This window comes from Ictidomys tridecemlineatus, chromosome 8 (assembly GCF_052094955.1).
Source record: "Ictidomys tridecemlineatus isolate mIctTri1 chromosome 8, mIctTri1.hap1, whole genome shotgun sequence".
In the NCBI taxonomy this organism is placed as follows: domain Eukaryota; kingdom Metazoa; phylum Chordata; class Mammalia; order Rodentia; family Sciuridae; genus Ictidomys; species Ictidomys tridecemlineatus.
The window spans coordinates 1,319,291-1,339,585 of NC_135484.1; the positions used below are offsets into that span (position 1 = coordinate 1,319,291).

The 20,295-nt window shown below is 56.6% G+C and overlaps 1 protein-coding gene across 3 annotated transcripts in view; it reads right to left on the reverse strand.

Moving 5' to 3' along the window:
- Window positions 1-260: 260 nt before the first annotated feature.
- Window positions 261-20,295, reverse strand: part of Smoc2 (SPARC related modular calcium binding 2) — a 140,156-nt gene continuing 120,121 nt past the window's right edge. For 2 of the 3 annotated variants that reach the window (XM_040283596.2, XM_005321441.5), the window contains exons 10-13: window positions 12,717-12,819; window positions 10,892-11,166; window positions 3,202-3,239; window positions 261-1,489 (exon numbers count right to left, since the gene is read on the reverse strand). In XM_040283596.2, the coding sequence (XP_040139530.2) occupies window positions 1,472-1,489; window positions 3,202-3,239; window positions 10,892-11,166; window positions 12,717-12,819 (434 nt within the window). In that variant the 3' untranslated portion in view covers window positions 261-1,471. The remainder of the gene's footprint in view (window positions 1,490-3,201; window positions 3,240-10,891; window positions 11,167-12,716; window positions 12,820-20,295) is intronic. The other variant, XM_078018678.1, reaches the window with a different exon arrangement.

Genomic DNA, 20,295 nt, shown 5'->3' on the forward strand with positions numbered 1-20,295 from the left:
CAGCCACAGGCTCTGCTCACACCGCAGCACAGCAGCGTCCTCGCCAGCCCTGGGAGGAGAGAACTTCAGCTGTGCCCCTCTGACACCATGCAGGCAGCCAGGGAAGACAGGGGGCAGAAAGGCAAGCTCTAGGCAGGACCGGCTGGGGACTGGGGAGAACGGTGCCGTGGTTGGTACCTTGGTGGGACCACGTCAGCACACACCTTTCCCATTGAGGAGGTGTCAAGTCGTGTCAGTTGGAAAGAAAAGACTCGATGCAGTTTGATCACGTCTTATTTTAATCTAGGAAAAATGATTAATTTCAAAGTTCAGCAATATAAACAAGTATCCAAAACAACTAGGCTCACAGCTGTTTCCTAGACGATGCTGACGCGCGTTGAGCTGGCCTGGGACTCCCGGCCTGTTCTTTGCCTTTGCACAACAAGCACGGTCCTCGTGACGCCTCTCCACACACCCTCAGGGTCATGACTGCACGGGACACGTGCGGGGGACCAGGCCACAAGGCCCTCCTACAGAAGTCTGAGCTGGCTGGCCTCACACCTCTGGCTTAGGGCCAGGTCCAGGGTGGCAGTGGCCATGAGAGCCAACTCTGCTGCTCACAATGGGCACTCAGTTGCTGACCCTCTTGTGCCACACCCTCAGGTGGACTTTGCTGGCAAGGCCCCTGCCCTGAGGCCTCAGCAGTGTGCGGAGCAGGAATCGCAGCCTTTCCTGAGGCCCAGTCCACACCCTGCCCACACCTCTGCCGCCACGCCCCCTGGGGGAGAATGTGGGCCATTTGTTCAGGGAGGGCGTTGTCTTCCAGGGGACCCCGGGGGCCCAGAGAAGCAGGCTGGCAGGAGCGGCCATCACAGCCTGGGTCCCCTCTCTGAAGGAAGGGCCCCTCTAGGGCGCCTGCCTGGACTTATCTGAACCTGAAGCAAACTGCAACAGAAGCTTGAAAGTGGAGGTGAGGAAGTTTGATAGCTCTCCCCCAGCCCCTGCCATCCTTCCTGGGGACCCAGTCCTTCCTGGGGACCTGGCTCATGGGGACGAGAGACCTCGGGAGAGCGAAATGCATAGACCAGCACGGAATCCCAAGGAGCAGCAGTCGGAGCACAGTCAGGGCAGGACCTAGGAACTCCATTCAGTGACTGGGAGAGCGCAGGCAGCCCGAGGCAGGGCTGCAGAGGGCCTGGAGGAGGCTGCCAGCAGCTGCCCCGGGCAGAGCCGAGAAGCTCCGTGCTTTCCAAACTCCTGTCCGCCAGGCGCGGTTCCCACGGTGGACGGAGGCCACATACATTGTATGTGAGGACTCGTCTGAAGCCAGCCTTCCACACTCAGATCCAAACAGTCCGTTTAAACATCTCGTTTCTACCAAGTGGATTTACAGGTAAAGTACAAAGTGCAAATACTATGGGCTTGTTTTAAGTCGCTCTTTGGTGAGGGAGGTTCCCACATGTCTAGAAACCGCCATGGAAGGGCCAGCTGCTCATCCTTGCTTCCTCGGCTGAAAAAGAGAAGAGGGGAGTGTGAGGGTGTGCATCTGCGAGGACCAAGACCTGCCTCCTGGGAAGGAGCTGGACGGCCCCAGGAGGGAAGGCGGGAAGGGAAGAGCGCTGGCCTGTCGAAGGAGAGCATCCTGGACGTACTCACCCTGGCCCGAGAAGGCCAGAGAACCAGGAGAAGCACACCAGTGAGGACAGCAGCACTGACTTCCGATATTCTACGTGAGCCATACCCTGGTGTTCTGCAGATCCTCCCGTTCCCTTAGATTCATCACACGAACGCGGCTTTTATAATCTAATTTATGCTTCAAATTTGATAAAGCCACAGTTGATTTTTAAATTTTCCTTTTCACCTTTTCAAGAAATGCACTTGGAAAAGCATTTCAGTGCAGATCTCTGGCTCGGTCAGCACCTGACTTCCTGTTGAAGGCCCCCTCCACGGGGCCCAGCCCTACAGGTGAGTTCACCCTGGCTTCTGCTGGGTTACTTAGGATTATCAAACTCTGAAAACTTAGGCACCTTCCGGGTTGCCCTCCTTCCCTTGATAGAGATCTAAGGAGGCGGCGGGAAGAGAGAACCTGACGCCACACCAAGCCCAGGACAGGTCTGTTCACCTAGTCATCATGGCAAGAGCCCTGGGCACGCTTCCCAGCTACTGCAGACAGAATGGCATCCTGGCTCAGCTCAGCTTGACCACAGCTCGGACACCCTCAGGAGGTGGCTGTGCGGCTCTATGGGCTCCGGGCATCCGCCTGTCATGCCTGCCTTGACAGTCTTGCCTACGGTGACGCACCCACAGGCTTTGGTCGTTGGCACCACTCCATTTCTCAAAGAAATGCCAGTGGTCTTCAATTACAGAGTCACAAGCAAGCCCCAGCCCTTACTCCCAGGAAGGCATCTGCAGCGGCAGCCACCCTAGTAAAGACACCAGCCAGGAACACATCCTTCAGAACAAGGGGGGCCGGGACGCTGCTCCAGCTCCGTTCTCTGGACAAAGCTGAAGATCCAGGCTGATTTTCCTTGTCTAAGGAAGACAGTCCTTGGGAGCCCCGCAGCTCCCTGGACACCTGCTTTCCCAGAGCCGCTTTTCAAGTAGGTGACTTGTAAGTTAGACCATAAACATCTGTGAGAGGAACCTTACAAGTCTTTCCTAATGAAACCGTTTTAAATTACAACCAAGGTGCGAGTGGAGGTCCCCACTTACAACCCAGGGGCTTGCCTGAGGGTGTCCTACAGATATCAAAGGGGAAGGGACCGACTTCCAGGGAGGGACAAAGGTCTGCGGGACACGCTCTGTCCTGGCTGTGGCACGGGAGCTGGAGAGAGGCTCCACATGGCATCCTTTGCCCTCTATAAGATGAGATTCAGAAACAGAACACAGGAGAAGCCGAAAGCCCTCAGGAGCTCAGCCTTGGGGCCTCGGGCTCTCCTCCTCCTGCCGTCTCCTGAAAATGCAAGAAATGAACGTCGAGCACCCAGAGGACAGCTGTGAAACGGCCACTCCACAGAACAAGCGGACCAGAAACTGTCCTTAAAATAACTGAAATCTGTAGCTGAATGATTCAGCAAGTTGGTGGCTTCGGGTGGCACTTGGTGGGCGGGGCGGGGCCCACAGGGACAGGTCCTTCCTCTGCCGCTCCTTCTCCTAGGCCCTCTGGGATCTCAGCCTGCTGTGAGCCAGCCGGTCAGTAAGCTCCAACAGAGGCACACTCACCTGCCTTGGAGCGGAGCCCTCGGCGCTGCCTCTGGGGGCTGGGAGGGAAAGAGACATCGTTACCAAAGGACTCTTCCGTCTGGAGGCCTCGGCGACCTCAGGGAGGCCATCTGCTCCATGAGGTGCTGCTGGCCAGCGGGCTCCGTGTGCAAGGACAGGGCCGCCTCAGGCAGGTCAGGGGCCGGGCCCCCACAGTGCTCAGGCCCAACTGAAGAGTGTTTCATTTAGTCTGAGTTCCTGGGCCACGTCCACTGACCCCAGAGAACTTTCTTCTAGGACCTTCCCCACGTTCCCAGAGGAGACGAGGTTCTGCGAAGGAAGCCCTGAGCCACGTACTGTACAAGGTTTGGAAATCTTTGGTTTCATATTAAAATCATTAAAAATCACCATGTTTGCCTCAAAATGACTTCCCCCAAATCTTTGGGTGAAATTAAAGCTGCCGGGAGAAGCACTGTGTCCTCCCTGGCTTCACGGCCACACCCCGGGGAACACCTGGGTCTCTCCTTCCTTCTCACTCTGAGCCTCAACTTGTGTGTCTCGGTAGCTTCTCATACGCAGTCCTCCTGCCTCCCCCTTCCTGACCCCATCTTTGCTCAGTGCTCCTCCTGGCCCACCTGACGGCTGCCCTCTCCTTCTCCCAGTTCCGGGCAGCTCTCCCATTCCCCTGGCTTCCTCCTACCTGGAAGGCAGCCCCCCTCTCCATTTTCTTTGCCCTTCCTCCTTCCTTCTCCCTGACACTGAAGATGGCTCTCTGGTGGGCTTGGGCCTCATCTCCTTCATATCTACACCCACTCACTGGTGGGCTAGGTCAGCCTCTTGGCTTCAAATTAGACCACTCCTGAGGGTGCCCGCGGGGCGGGGGCAGGCGGCACCTCCCCAGATTCTCCCCCTGGCTCCCCACTTAGGTGTGCAGGGGGCGACTCCAGGGCACAGGACTGGACTCCACCGTTCCTTCCGGGACAGGCTGACGCTGCTCTGGAGCTTCTCCCGCTCCGTGCCAGAGCGTCCTCATGCTGACCCCTGCCACTCCCCCTGGTGTCCTGTCGGCCAGGCGCAGCTTGGCCCTACCCCGAGCCTCGAGTCCACGCTTCTGCACCCCTCTGCTTCACCCTGTGCCGACCTCCACCTGCTCCCAGCGATGGGACCTGTGCAGCCCCGCCCACAGGTGGCCTGCACCACGTGGCAACCGGGATCCCTTTACAGGAGTCAGGACACGTCCTTCCCACCAAACCACGGATGGCCTCTGGCCAGAAGGCTGATGGCCTCTCGCCCGAACGCTGGCCAGTGTCTCCTACACACAGCACAGGCTGGGTGCCTGCCGCCCCCATGGGTCTCCTCTGCTCCGGGGGTAGGCCGTGGAAGTGGTGGGGCTGCTTATTTTCTGACCTATTTTGGCCACGTCCTGGACAGGGGCACTTAGTAAAGAGCCTTCAGTTAGTCCACAGATAAAAGGCAATGTTTGTCCTGCCAAATTCCTCGAGTAATTGTTGATTCATATCTACTCGATAAAAAAAGAAGTGGAAAAAAAGGACTCTGTTTTCCTGCCCTATCTTCCCTGCCATGTCGGGGCAAACAGAAACACACTGTGGAAGGGTAAATACAAGTGTATTTAGCAAACTGCAAAAACATTGAATAATCAGGAGTTTTCTTTGTCTCAAACGCAGGTTTTAAAAATGACCCAAGTACTAGGAAACCACTGCTCCTCTTCTGCTTCACTTTGCCTGAAATGACTACTTTAGGGAAAAAATGCATGGTGCAGTGGCCACACCGTGACCCAGTGACCGGGGGAGGCTGAGACCAGAGATCCAAAGGCTAGCCTCAGCAACTTAGCAAGACTTGGTCTCAAAATAGAAAATCAAAGAGGGCTAGAGGTGTGATTCAGTGAAAAAGAGTCCCTGGGTTCTAGTCCCAGGACCACAAAAAGAGATTGGTTGATTGATTAATAGACAGATGGACAGACAGATTAGAAAGAAAAATAATAAGATTTTTTTTCCAATGATTCAAACCCAAAGAGTACTACAGTGATTCTCTGACTCTCTTTGGGGCCAGTGGGGCTATTCAGCAGCAGTCTGGTTTTGTTTGGCTTTTCTTTATGGCTAATGTCAATCCCCCTCATAATTCAAGGATGCTATGGATTAAAGGTAAGTGACAGGAAGAAAAAGTCAATATCCAAAAAGTATAAGAAAAAAGCTTGCTCTGCTGATGAAGAGTATGGACTTCATCCATGACCTCTGGCACCACTTTCCACTTAAGATGGGAAAGGGAAAGGCACCAGGCGAAACGGGGAGAGAGGAGAATATGTTCTTAAGGATCTCAAGGAACAGAATGTGAATTACCAACACAAATCCCCAGCACTGCCACTGATAAACATGGGGTCCAGGCAGGCCACAGGGAGGGAGGGGACAGTGTGTCTCCTGCCACCGCACTGCAGCACAGGACATCTGGGGCCTACGCCTCTGGCCCTGTGTGGTGGGGACCAGCCTGGGAACCCTGGCCCTGCTGCTCAGCTACAGGCAGCTTGGCCACTTGGTGGAAAAAGATGATTGGGTCAGAGATGAATGTCTCCTGATTGCTGAGCTTCTGTGCAAAGGCTAGATTGAGAATTGTAAAATCAAGTTGATACCTTCTGACTTTGTTTTCTGAATCCTTCATGAATCCATCTTTTCTTTTGCTTTATAATGATAACTTTCAGATAATCATTTCCTTTTTGTATTTTTTATAATATGATTGTTTATATCAAGCTTGCCAATGTACCTTAGAGGCACTAATTTGAATGCAAAATCAGCTGTAATTGCTTCAGATCAATGGGGTTAATTTAGAAAGTGCCTGTGTAAGAGAACCCTGGGGGGGCGTATACCTCTAGACCTGTGTATGGAACGTTTCTTGCTTGATTTCTCTCCACTCTAGTAACAAAAGCCCGTCCTGGAGAGCGAGCAGCACACAGGCACCAGCAGGTTTGCATATCTGCAGCCCCAGCCAGTCTGCGCCCATGTGCTCGGCTCTCACTGTGACTGGCTGACACTCTCCCAGCTCCACACGGGCAGGCAGAGGCCCAGTCCACGCCCAGTCCCCTCCCAGGCCAGGCAGCAGTGCCATGAGACAGCATCTACCAGGACCTGCGGAGTGGACCCCCCCACCCCCGGGAACAGGACAACTGCACCACTTTAAACCCGAAGGAGGCACATGACCCCGAGTCAGGGACAATCTGTGGTCACTGTCCTACAGCCTGACCCACGAGGGCGGCCAGCTTATACATCAGGCTGCCCTCCATCGGTGCTGCCAACTCCTAGCACTTTCCAAAACCAAGCTCCTCCTTGGCCTTAGCAGGCCAGAGTGGGACAGTCACATCAGCCACCAAACTGTCCACACGAGCTTCCCCACACTGCCCTAGGAACTCAGCTTGTCCATCGGAAGCCAGTCGTGGGCAGACGCCTGGGCCGGGGTGGATGAGGCTCTCTGGTTTCTTGTATCTGCTGCTGTGGGTCTGCTCCTCTCTGTGCCCTAGGCTGTTGAACTTGGGTCTGGACCTCCATGGGGCTGGGTGTGTGCTCTCCTCTCCACACCTGGCATTTGGCAGACCGCTGGGCATCTCTTCCTACACACCCTCAGACCCTGCACCTGTCTCCTGTAATCCCCAGAGGCCAATGTCTTTGGTGAGTGACTCCAGAGCAGATGGGCACGCTCCAGTGTCATGGCAAGACTAAACCCGACCACAGTGGACACCTGGGCTGATGGCCTGCTGGGCAGAAGTGTCCCCCATGCACCGTCACCAGCCTGGGAGTACAACAGCCTGCTGGCCCTGGAGGCCCACCATGCAGTTAGCATGGAATGGGTGCTCTGACTGTACCAAGTGCTGAGGCTGAGACAGACTCCACAGCGAGCAGTTCTGAGGGTCAGTCTACACAGTGCCAAGGGTCTCAGCTGAGGGGGCCTTACAGTGCATAGGACAGAGAGCTGCTGGCTTCCCTGTAAGAAATCAGACAGCTGGGCGCAGTGGCCAAGCCTGTATTCCCAGAGGCTCGGGAGGCTAAGGCAGGAGGCCTGCAAGTTCAGAGTCAGCCTCAACAACTGAGCAGGACCCTGTCTCAAAATAAAAAATAAAAAAAGTCTGGCAGCAGGGCTCAGAGGTTAAACGCCCCTGGGTTCAACCCTCGGAACTAAAAAAGATAGGAAGAAACGGGAGAGTGGGCAGTGGGGGTGTCCTGAGGGGACGAGGCATCCTTGCAGAAGCCACCTGGAGACCCCCCAGGCACCCCAGTCCTGAACCCGTCCTGGCAGCAGCTCTGGTCCTTGAACGCCTGCTGACCGCGGCACGTGTCCTGCTCCTCCAGGCACAGCCTCTGCACTGCTTCCGCCGAGGGAAGGACTCCACAGGCTGCGACCCCATTGCAGAGCAGGGGCCAGGCACTCATCCTCCGTGGGGTCCTCGGGGCTCTGGAGGCTGGCCCTGCTTGGCCTTTACTCCTCAAGGGACACTAGGCCTCCAGGGTCCTAAGCAGCAACCAGCATAAAGAGAGTGAGGCAGGTCCCGGGCCACAGGCCGAGTCAGGTGGAGCAGGACAGAAGAGCCCAGAGCCCCAGCTGGGCCTCCACAGGACCAGCAGGTGGTGGGGGTGCAGCTCCTGTGGCAAAGCCAGGCCCAGGTGCCCAGGACTTCACATGGCTGTCTGCAGGGCGCAGGCACACTGCTGAGGACAGGGACCAACAGCAGGCGGGACTGCAGACAAGCCCCCTGCCCTGCCCTGGTCCTGAGGCAGCAGCAGAAGATAGGACACGGTGCTGGGTCCTCATGCCCGCGGTGAAGCAGTGGTGATTACCCCTGCCCTGTGACCTCACCACCCAGGACAGTGGCCAGGATAACACGGCCAGGAGGGCACACAGCCTTGAGTGGACAGCATCAGTCGGAGGGGCTGCTGCTCCAGGCACAGCAGGGACATGCCCTGTTCCCCTCTGTAGCGCACACCTGCTGGCTTCCTGTCCTCCCAAGAGTCTGCTTCAAGGCCAGCTCCTGCCACCCTGGCAGGGTCCTTGATGGACACAGAGGTCTCAAGTGATTATGAGGTTTGTTCCTTGACCCCTCAGGCAAGGCGGGGTGGGCCTCTCAGAGTACCGCCCCCTGGTCAAAGCAGGGGACAGCTGAGGTGGCACCTGGCCTCTCCTAGCTGAGACCTGGTCAGGACAGCTGGCAGCACCGGGAGCTGCAGAGAGGCCCAGTCCTCGCAGAGGAACCAGCAGGTAGTCTCACAGAGAGGCCAGTGGAAGCAAAGCTGGTCATGTAATGCTGAGACAGTCAAGGCAAGCACCGGGGACAACACGAGGCCGGTGTCCCCACTGCCTTCTAGGGGCTCTCCCCCAGCTCAGCTCAGATGAGCCACCTCAGAGTGCTGCCACACACCGGAGGGCACAGAGACAGAGGATGCCACTCTCGAGTGCTGGGGAACAGCCAAGCACAGCTGCCCTCCCAAGGGTTACCCGAGGCTGACCAGACTCCGTGATATGGCATGGCTGCCCACCCTGCCCAGCACTGGTGCTGCCCAGACGAGGACCCAGGCTGGCCCCAGTGAGGGGCTTCCCCCATGGCACACATGTGTGGCCGGGGCCCTTGGGCTCTGACCTGGCTTCTCCCGTGTGTGGCCTCTGAGGACCTTAGACCCAACTCTCCTGGGACTCCCTGGCTGCCCGTGACAGCAGGCTACTTATGCCAGGCCCACCGCAGAAGGTGCTTCGACTGCTAAATCTGCTAAGCCACAGGAAGAGCAGGTCTGGACACTGGTCTTCTGGGCTCATACACTGGCCTGGACATTTGGTTGGAGCCCATTCACAGGGTTGGTAAGCTATGTCCAATGGCACCTGAGTCCTACTTTGAACTTTGAAAGGCAAAACATATTTGGAGAGTTGGCCACTGATTTGAACAGTAAAAGCCACGCCTTCTAACCCTGTGGCTCTGGGGTTCTGACCGCTGGCCTGCTGCCCAAGTTCGCTATTATTTCTACAGCAATGGTCTGCAATCACCATGTGCTGTTTCTCAACACCCTCACCTGAGGCAGTCTATACACCTTAGGAAGTGAGCACACAGACGTCACACTCGGACACACAGGGAGTGCAGACACTAGGAAGTAAGCACAGACGTCACACTCGGACACACAGGGAGTGCAGACAGGAAGTAAACACAGACATCACACTCAGACACACAGGGAGTGCAGACAGGAAGTGAACACAGACATCACACTCGGACACACAGGGAGTGCAGACAGGAAGTGAACACAGACATCATACTCTGACACACAGGGAGTGCAGACACTAGGAAGTAAGCACAGACGTCACACTCGGACACACAGGGAGTGCAGACAGGAAGTGAACACAGACATCATACTCAGACACACAGGGAGTGCAGACACTAAGAAGTGAACACAGACATCACACTCTGACACACAGGGAGTGCAGACAGGAAGTGAACACAGACATCATACTCTGACACACAGGGAGTGCAGACAGGAAGTGAACACAGAAATCACACTCGGACACACAGGGAGTGCAGACAGGAAGTGAACACAGACATCACACTCAGACACACAGGGAGTGCAGACAAGAAGTGAACACAGACATCATACTCTGACACACAGGGAGTGCAGACAGGAAGTGAACACAGACATCATACTCTGACACACAGGGAGTGCAGACAGGAAGTGAACACAGACATCATACTCAGACACACAGGGAGTGCAGACAGGAAGTGAACACAGACATCACACTCTGACACACAGGGAGTGCAGACACTAGAAAGTGAACACAGACATCACACTCTGACACACAGGAAGTGCAGACACTAGAAAGTGAACACAGACATCACACTCGAACACACAGGGAGTGTAGATACCAAAAAATGAACACAGACATCATCTCCAACACACAGGAAGCAGACAGGAAGTGAACACACACACAGACATCATACTCTAATACATAAGGAATGTAGACAGGAAGTAAACACAGACATCAAGATCCAACACACAGGAAGTGCAGACAGGAAGTGAACATGGACATCACACTCTGACACACTGGGAGTGCAGACAGGAAGTGAACACAGATATCACACTCTGACACACAGGGAGTGCAGACAGGAAGTGAACACAGACATCACACTCAGACACACAGGGAGTGCAGACAGGAAGTGAACACAGATATCACACTCAGACACACAGGGAGTGCAGACAGGAAGTGAACACAGATATCACATTCTGACACACAGGGAGTGCAGACAGGAAGTGAACACAGACATCATGCTCTGATACACAGGGAGTGCAGACAGGAAGTGAACACAGATATCACATTCTGACACACAGGGAGTGCAGACAGGAAGTGAACACAGATATCACATTCTGACACACAGGGAGTGCAGACAGGAAGTGAACACAGACATCACACTCAGACACACGGGGAGTGCAGACAGGAAGTGAACACAGACATCATGCTCTGATACACAGGAAGTGCACATAGGAAGTGAACACACACAGGAAATGCAGACAGGAAGTGGACACAGACATCATGCTCTGACACACAGGAAGTGAACACACATAGACATCATGCTCCAACACATAACATCACCCTCCAGGCTTCACACTGGCAGCACACACAGGAAATGAACAGGACATCACACTCTGACACCGGGTGTGGGGACATGGGCAAGGCTCACTGTGGCGCTTCCGCGTGCTGGCTTTGCCCTCCTCCTTGGTGGCGCCCAGGCAGCCCGTCAGCTCCTGCACAGAGATGGCCTTGTTGTTATTCACGTCACAGTACTCCACGAACTTCTTCACACACTTTTTGGGCTTGGATTTTTTCCGAAGGAATCTCTTGAAGGGTTTGATTTCCTTCTTGCCAATGTCCCCGCTGGAGTTTTTATCGAGCAGCTTGAAGTACCAGTGCACCACCCGCTCCTCCAGGGTGTGGCTGGGGTCTGGTTCTGAGAGTCTGGAAGGAAGACAACCTGTCAGGATGCAGAAGCTCCTACTGTCTCCACCCAGCCCTCCAGTGTCCCCCTCTGTGTGTACTCACATCAGAGACCGATGGACAAGACTGAGGAAAAGCTAATCAGCAAATTCTCCAGGTTGGCTTGGAGTCACAGAGGCCACAGTGATCATGTGCACGTCAGGCATGCACCTGGCCTTGTACTTGGGGAGAAAAGCTCCAGGCCTGGGCCTGGGCACCTTGACGGGCAGGTAGGAACAGCCACCACACCCTCCTAGGTCCTCTGGGCCCCTCAATGTGATCATTTTTGAATCATATAATGCAACACACATACATATAACAGGTGTATTGAAAGATCCAAATCAAAGCTCTTTAAGGCTACAACTAGACAATTCCCTGGGATTAAAAAGCAGTTTGCTGTTTTAAGGAACAAACAGGTAAAAGTGCCTTGGAAGCCTGGCTTCGAGTCAGACCTGCAGGGCTGCACCTGCTCACAAGGGAGGAGGTTGTGCCTACCCCACGGGCCCTCCCACAGGCTCTGCATGCCGCCCTGCCTGGGTGTGGTGAGCTTTGCCCCTGAGTGTGAACAGTGGGCAGTCTGGCTGGCTGACACTGCTGACCAGTTTCCCAACTCTCGGAGGAGCTTCTTGGAGAGCAAGTCACCCAAGGCCTTCAGCTGCAGCTCCCATGAGAGAACCCTCCCTACATGATTATGAGAAGTAAAAAGCTGTAATCTCTGTGATGTTTTGCTTAGTTAAATTCGATTTTCTACCCAGTCATGACCTTTTCTGTTAGCACTGCCTTCCCCCTGAGTTGTCTGCAGCAGAGAAGATGAAGGTCCTTTTGCTAAGAGACCAAAAGCTTACCTCACCCCTCACCCTGGATGGATGAGAAGATTGAGGGCTTGGGGACGGGGGAGAAGACCGACACTCCATGGAAATAAAATGTTAGACTCTCCACTGGAAAAAATGTCCTTAAAATGCACAAATATGGATTGCTAGTTGTCAGGAAGAATAGAGAAGGCTTGGGTTGCCGCGGCAACGGCCCACGGGGAGTTTCCATCCTCCTGTGTCATCCGTGGGTACAGAAAGGCACTTGTTCCCACAGGGTACAGGGAGGCAATGCAGCTCAGCTCCAGGCCAGTGTGCAGCATGCCAAGGGGACCTTTGGGGTCAGAGAGGAGTGACCGTACCTGCTGCCACTCAACCACACTTGGAAACTGGGAAGGTGGCGAGTTTCATGAGCTGCATGTTCTACAATAAGTAAATCACATTTTGAGAGTTTTAAGTAAAACATTTCATTCCAAGGATGTAAAGTCTGATATATAACTGTAAAATGGGGTCTCATGACGGAGGGCATTCAGAAGTGTTCTCCTGTCCCTGGCCTCCTCACCACAGGGACCCTGGGAAATGGCAGCACAGAGAAACCTGCCGAGCAGCCAGCCTCCTGGCCTTGGAGGGCTCTTCCTTCAGGCCCGAGTACTTCCAGGTGTCCCACCCTTAGGATCTGCTCCTCCGTGAACTTCCAGGGCTTCTGCGGGAAGCACAGCATACCTGCCCGATGGGGACGAGGGGTCAGAGACAGCATGGACCATGTCTGTGGACAGTGCATCCAAGACGCTTGTCAAAAATTCATGCTTTTTGGCACCAGGACAACCTGAAAAATAAAGGCACATTACAAAACTCACAAAGGCTAACAGGTTTTTCTCTACAATGGAAAGAAATGGCTCAGTGCTTAGAAAGTCTAATGTTGGGCTACTTTAATGTTAATGAGCTAATTTAACACTTATAGGCACTTTGAAATATGCAGCTTTTGATTTCGAATCATATATTATTGATTGCAATACTTGACATTTACTGAATTACGTGAGACTAAGAGCCATAGAGTATTTCCCTGATGGACGCAGCAGTCCACAGCTTGCTGTCCCGTCTTACAAAGGCAAGCCAGGCTCAACATGGTCAGGGCGCACACCAAGCCCTCCAGTACTGCAGCTCTAACCCAGGAGGCTTCTTGGTACTGTCCACTCTGCAGCCTCAGCTCTGTGGCCAGCCGCAGGAGGCAGGAGAAGCTCTGCAGCTTCTGCCAGGAACAGACCTGCACATGGACACCAGTCGGACAGGAGTCAGCACTAGCAAATCCCAGAGCTGACCTCACCTAGGTTCCCAGGGTCCAGGAGCAATCCAGCAATTCCATGTATCTACAGACCACTATTCCACAACGTGTTTTACACACAAATACCATGTCAGGCCCCGTCTGTGGCTCACCCCCTGTGGAATTCCCTACACCTCTCTCTGTCCCGCCATGTCGGAGACCTTCTCCCCACCCTGAGTTCAAGACCAAGAGACAGCTACCCACTCTGGGGTCTTTCCCTCCTGCGAGTACCACCCCCCCACGTCCTGGTACCAAAGCCTGTGACTAGGAGGTACCATCATGGAGCCCCTCAGACTAACCACGCTGGACAGCCCGAGCAGCCCTCACTGGGCACACCCTCCCCACAGAGAGAAGACCCAGCAAGGCTCGCTGCTGGACAGCCCAGCAGAAGAGACTGATGAGGGCCATGCCAGGCACAGGGTGGGGAATGGTGTCCGTGCCCCTCGACAAACTGGAAGACCGATGATCACATCCACATTGGAGAGACAGAAGCAGAGAGTAGAGTGAGTGAGGCCAGGCTGGACTCCATGGGGGGTGACTCAAGGGACACTAGAGACGGTCTCCCTGGGGGGGACGGGTGCTGCGTCCAGCAACCAGCACACGTTGGTTCTCCTCGCACGCAGAGCCAGGCTGCCCCTGCCAACCATGGCCAGGACCCCGCTGCTGCAGACCCCATGGCGGGGAGGGATGGCCCTGGGCAGCAAGCAGTCTCCTCATGGGGTGAGACCAGATGCAGGGAGAGGCCCTGTGAGGAGCCTGGACACTGCCATGAACAGCAGGAGCCACAGGCACCCAGGCGCTGGTTCTGAGGCACACTGGGCTTCCCCAGCTGCTGTCAGGAAGCAAGGAGTCTAGACCACAGGGACAGAGAACACAGGAAGTGACCTGTAGACACGAGGGACCTCTCAAGACGTCCAGGGCCGTATGAGTCACAGACAGGAGTTTGGACTCATCTGAGGAAAGGAGGGGCCTTGGAAGATGTGGAGAAGGGACACAGTCTGATGTGACCCTGCAGGTGTCATGGTGCCCTCTGCAGACCACAGATTGTGGAGGAACAGAGGAGTCCAGCTGAGGCCACTGCATGGTCTGGAGGACCAAGAAGGGTCCTGGGAACCTGGCTCAGGATAAGCCAGGCAGCGGGAAGCTGGGCTCTGGGATTGGGACGGCCGGGATCTAAGGGCCTCCTGAACCCAAGTTCAGAGCCATTCCTAGCTCTGACCCAGTCTCCAGATCACTCTAGTAAGCAGCTCACGGCCTGAACTCCCGTGGCCACAGAGGAGTGGGAAGAGGTCTCCTGAACACCCCACTTCCCCCAGGGAGCACGGAGGGCTTCCATGTGGTTCTGCCTTCCTTCCTAAAGTTCTGTGTGGGCTTCGCCATAGAGGAGAGCTGAACGGGGGAGGTTTCTTCTGGAACTTGTACTTTAAGACCCTAAATCTCTTCAGCTTTTACCAGGTGCATGAAGTGTTTCCTAGCAAGTCTCCCTGCAAAACGAACCTGGCCAGTGTGTCCACCTATGGGCCATGGCTTGGAATTGAGAGGCCCCGTGCAGGGCAGCCCATCTCTCCCTAAGCACCTTCTAGGCATTTTGAGACAGAAGCACTGCTTTCCTTATTGCATCTTCCCTGGGGCCCTCATGGGCCCTGCAGCCTGTGGCTGCTCCGGTGTGCCCCAGGCAGGAGCTCCTGGAGGGACCCTGGTCAAGAAACTTCTTAATCTTGCCATTCAAAGAGAGCCATCCCTTTCTCAGGACTGAGGCCTGTGGTCCAGTATCGTCTGCAGGGTCAGTGCACACAGGGGCCCCATGCCTCCTCAGTGCAGTTCTACTTGGCCAAGGCGGCCGTGTTGGCGTGTGGTTAGTTACATGCAGTGCGTTGTCGTGAACTAGTGCACTGAGGCTTCTGAGCCTGGGGACAGCTGGCCGCAAAGCTGCTGCAGAGGGCATCTGCCCACCATCCTGCCACTCTGTGACCTCTGTCCAGCAGGCCGGGCCCCAAAACACACGGCATGGGAAGGGGTGGCTCCAAGGTGTGGGCGCCCCTGGTGCTGCGCCCCCGCGAGATGATAGGAGGCAGGATTCAACACCCACGGCCACAGTCCACTGCAGGCCCAGGGACGATCAGCACTGCGACCCCTGACCACCCTCGCCACCAACACCCCCACCATGCCCGTGATGCTGAGGGTGCCCCCGTCAGTTCAGATCTCACACCTGGTGTTGTCCACCATGGTCACAGTGGTCCTTGGGGACAGCACCCACAGCAGCACATTGGGACAGGGAAGGCAAAGGTGAGCAGAGGCTGACTGGCCTGTTACAGAGTCCACGTCCCTACAGGCAGTGCTGGAAGGCCGGTGGGGACGCCAGGCAGTGCTTGTTGGCTGCTGCTGTCCACCTGTGCTGAGCATCACGCAGCCCATGTCTGCCTGGGTGGGACTGGGGGAGGACCCCCAGACCTGAGTGTGATGGGGGAGGACCCTCAGCTCCTGGGTGGGACTGGGGGAGGACCCCCAGACCTGAGTGTGATGCGGGAGGACCCTCAGCTCCTGGGTGTGATGGGGGAGGACCCTCAGCTCCTGGGTGGGACTGGAGGAGGACCCCTGTCACCTGGGTGTGATGGGGGAGGACCCTCAGCTCCTGGGTGTGATGGGGGAGGACCCTCAGCTCCTGGGTGGGACTGGGGGAGGACCCCTGGCACCTGGGTGTGATGGGGGAGGACCCTCAGCTCCTGGGTGGGACTGGGGGAGGACCCCTGTCACCTGGGTGGGACTGGGGGAGGACCCCTGTCACCTGGTGTGATGGGGGAGGACCCCGTCACCTGGGTGTGATGGGAGAGGACCCCCAGGACCTGGATGTGATGGGAGAGGACCCCCAGGACCTGGGTAAAGGCACACGCGTCCTGCCAGATGGCACCTCATGCTGGACACTCTCCAGGGGGTTCATGGAAGACCAAGGGCTCCGGGGCGCAGGGGTCACTCCTGAGCTGTGCTCTTCCTGCCCCACAGCAAATGCACCCCGTGGCTTCCCTGTCAAGGGTCCGTTTTCTGCAAAGATGCCCTCTGACCCGAGGGACAGGCCTCACGAGTGGGCGAAGTCTGTGTGTCCATCATCTAGTGCCTTTGGGAGTGACCTGAAGTGAGTCCTGGGCAGCTGGCACCAGAGGAGCCGTGTCAGACCAGGAGACCTGCAGAACTGCCTGGGATGGAACTTGCCATCCGTCCATTCTACCTACAACGGTGACAGAATAAAGGCGGATGAACCTGAAGCGCTGGTCGGGAAGGGAGGCTGGTCACCTAGAGGCAGCCACAGCCATCGCCCAGCAGAACTGGAGGACAAAGCGCTTCTCCCCAGCACAGCGTGCGCCATGCCCACCTCAGGACCTCCTCTAACACCACGCTCAGTGCCACGGACCTCCCCAGTGCATGACCTCCGCTCCAGGTCAGGAGCATGCCCTGTGGACCCTCTGTCCTGCCGCTGACCTGCCTATCCCCCAGAGCCTGCACCAGGTCAGAGGGTCTGGGAACCCGGGGTAGATGGATGACCCCGTGGAAACCAGGCCTAAAGGTGGAAGCCAGAGGGAGCTTTGGGACCCACCCAGGAGCCAGAGGCTCACCCCAGGGCCTGGGAGCCGATTCTCCCAACAAGGACTGACAAGGTGCCCTGGCTCAAGGCTGTCCTGTGAGTGCCCTTGAGGCGGTGGGGCTGCTGTGTCCTTCACCCGTGAGCACCTGAAGGTCACAGATCCCTCCAGCCAACACAATGTAGTCCTGTTTATAAAACCACAGCAGCCTTGTGCAGAGGGAACGCTCCGGAGTGGTCAGGGCTAACACGATTGTCAGAGAGGCCGAGGTGATCCGAGGTGACCCGCCACACAGGGCTGCCCTCCTTGATTGCAAACAGCACCCAGAGACCAGAGTCCAGAGGGCCCTGTGTGTGACACCGAGAAGCATGTAAGTCGTGCACTTTTGTAGGAAACTCTCCAAAATAACTGTGGCCCTCAGTGGCCGCCAGCCTGGGGTCCTCCAGCGGGACCCTTGGAAAGTGTGAGGCACCAGGCAGGGGCTCTGCTCCCAGCTTGGTGGCTTGGCTTCACTTTGGTTTCTCCATGTATTTCAAATAGTTCCCAAAAATTCCCTTTGGTGAAAGCTGGCTCTCTAGGTGCCCAGAGCTGCCGTGTAGGGGGCAAGCAGTGGCCAGATCCTGAGACCTACTGCCCACTGAGATCTACTGGCTCCTGAGGAGGACGCCCCCAGAAAGACGGCTGTGAGCACTAATGCTTGTCATCGCCAGCCACTGTTGTGTGCCACCTCACGCACAGACACGCCCTGTGCCACCCACAACAACCTGGGGTGGGGTGTCTGTGTTCTCTCTGCTAACAGGTGACTGAGGCGCAGACACAGTGACACAGTGGGCTCAATGGCATGGCCGGCTCCCAGTGTCCCCAACCAGAGTGCAAAGCTCATGGCCGAAGGCACACTCAAACCAAAGTGACGCAACCAATGCCACAGCGACGGACTCGCCTCTCCAAAGGCCTCCTGCGTTCCCACCTGGGCCTCCAATGCCCTGCTGCCCTCTGCCCACCCACACTCCCGGGGGCTGCCTCCCACCCAGCCTGCTGTCCTGCCTCTGCAGAGGCTATCACGCAGGGCCACCTTCAACGCTTCAGTCACCAGGGCACACGGCGCGGGCACAGCTCACTCGTGTACACCCACACTGCAGAGCCTCCTCTCCGAGCAAGCCTGCCAAGAGCTCACAACTTGTTTCACACTTTCCTCACTAGGCCCAGGTCTGTGTCCCTGTGAGCTCCTGAGCCCACGTCGCAGAGAGAAGTTCACTAGAAAGCTCTGTGCACAGCACGCACCCGCTTCCCCCGGGGCTCCCTTTTTCTCAGTCCTGCAACTTGCTCCCTGAGACTAAGAAATGGGGGCACATACACCAAAACCTCTGAGAAGGGGGCCTGGGTGGCACCCCCGCCGAAGGGGCCGTCAACAGGTTTCACACATGTGGATTTCCCCCAGCTCAGGGCCTATCTGACTGTGGCACATTTTCCGGATGATCCTCAGCTTCTTCCTGCCTGGAGAAGAGAAGGTCCAGAGGCCAAAGAAGAAACACTGGTCACTTTAACCTGACGTTCTCAAAGACAAGGCCGTGGGCACCCAGCTGCTCATGCCCTCGAGTCCGGAGCTCCGTCCTGATGATTGCTCTTCTGGGAGGATCAGAAGCGAACAGTGGGATACTTGGGGGCAATCAGGATGTCAGAGAGTGAAGGCAGGACGTCACCCATGAGGCCAGGAAAGAGGGCCACCCATATCCTGGTGGTTTCGGAAGAAGAATGAGACCAAATATGGCATGTGCAGTCCTCCAAGATCCAGCGGAGAGAGGGGCACTGTTCTGGCAGCCCTGTTATGACCACTATGGCTCGGGAAGCAAGCAGAGCCCCAGGACACTCCCAGTGGAACAGAGCAGGAAGAAATGGCCAGCCCCTTCCCACCCCAGCCGAGGGCCAGGTCTCTGCACAGGATTTGTCCTGGGCCCTGCCTGATGTCACCCTCAGGATGGCACCGAGTCCCTCAAGACGGCACCGAGTCCCTCAAGACAGCCGCCACAGCAGATTGAGACTGTAAAACCCACCATGAGCAGCTGGGGGAATGAGTGCCAGGATGAGGCCGGGCCCTGGGCAGTGCCATGCTAAGCTCCGTGCCCAGGAGGGGGCAGAGATCTCCAGGGAGGTGTTCAGGAGAGCGAGTGCCTCAGGGCTGCCTGCGCGCTCTCCACCCGTAGTTGGTGGTCTCCATGGAGACCCTGGCAGCATCTGGTGGGTGCCGTCTTCTTACTACGGCAGCTGAGCCCTGGCCATGTGCACGCAGGCAGAGCAGGAGCAGGCAGCCTGCACTCCAGAGGGGCCCGTGACGGGCAGCTCAAAGCACAGACAGACTCCCTTCCTGCTCCAAGGCCCATGGCTCGGGTGAGAAAACCCAGAGCTTGTCTGTTTGTTTGCTCTGGCCCAGGGCTGGCCTTCCTGGCCAGGGGCACTGGACAGTGCCTTGCACACTGCAGAGCCGAGAAGCAGGCTGGCGGCGTGGACAGGCACAGCCACCTCAGCCCAAATCACGCTGCTCCCCTCTGCTGTGCACAACCCCTCACGGTCTGCGAGGAGAGGCCAGAGCTCCTGTCCTGCAGAGGGGCAAGCCTCTGATAGCCACACGTGTGGTGAGGTGTCTGCCATGAGGTTTGAGCCCACAGTGTAAATAAAGAGTAAAGAATGTGAAAAACGAAACCACCACAAGCACATGCCAAGGGGAACAGAGCCTGAGTCCCAGGAGCACCGAGAGGAGAGTCAGGAGCGGCTCTTGGTCCGCGGCATGGAGGACGGGCCTCCTGGCCTGTGCAAGTCCCTGACATCGCTGGGTCTCGACACCACCCTGCAGGGAGCGGTGCTGGGCGGGGACTCCGGGGTCTGTCTCTGTGTGTCCTGTGCCTGCCTGGCTGCGTTCTGGGCATCCGGGGAGGTGGTCAGCACCGTGCAACAACTTTCTCACTTGCTTCTGTAGAAATCACAGGAGTTTCTAGAAGCTGCTCTTGCAATAAGGCCGGAGGAACTGGTCCTGGCGAGAGTCGCCTCAGCAGGCCTATGTGCACTGTGACTGATGAGTACCTGCAGGATCTGAGAGCTGGAGGTCACTGCAGTCACCAGGGCACACGGCGCGGGCACAGCTCACTCGTGTACACCCACACTGCAGAGCCTCCTCTCCGAGCAAGCCTGCCAAGAGTTCAGGACTGTGCGACTCCAGGACCTCAGCTCCGGTGCCCTCTAGGCGCTCAGTGGCACCCTGTGCTGTGCCAGGGCTCTGGTGGCCACTGTCTACTCCTAATGACAGAGGCCAGCCCAGAGGGTGGCCGACTATGTTCCCCGAGGTGCTTAGATGAGACTAACCAGTTACGGAGCTTCCTCCCGGCCACCCCAGTGCTGGGCGGCTCTGACTCCT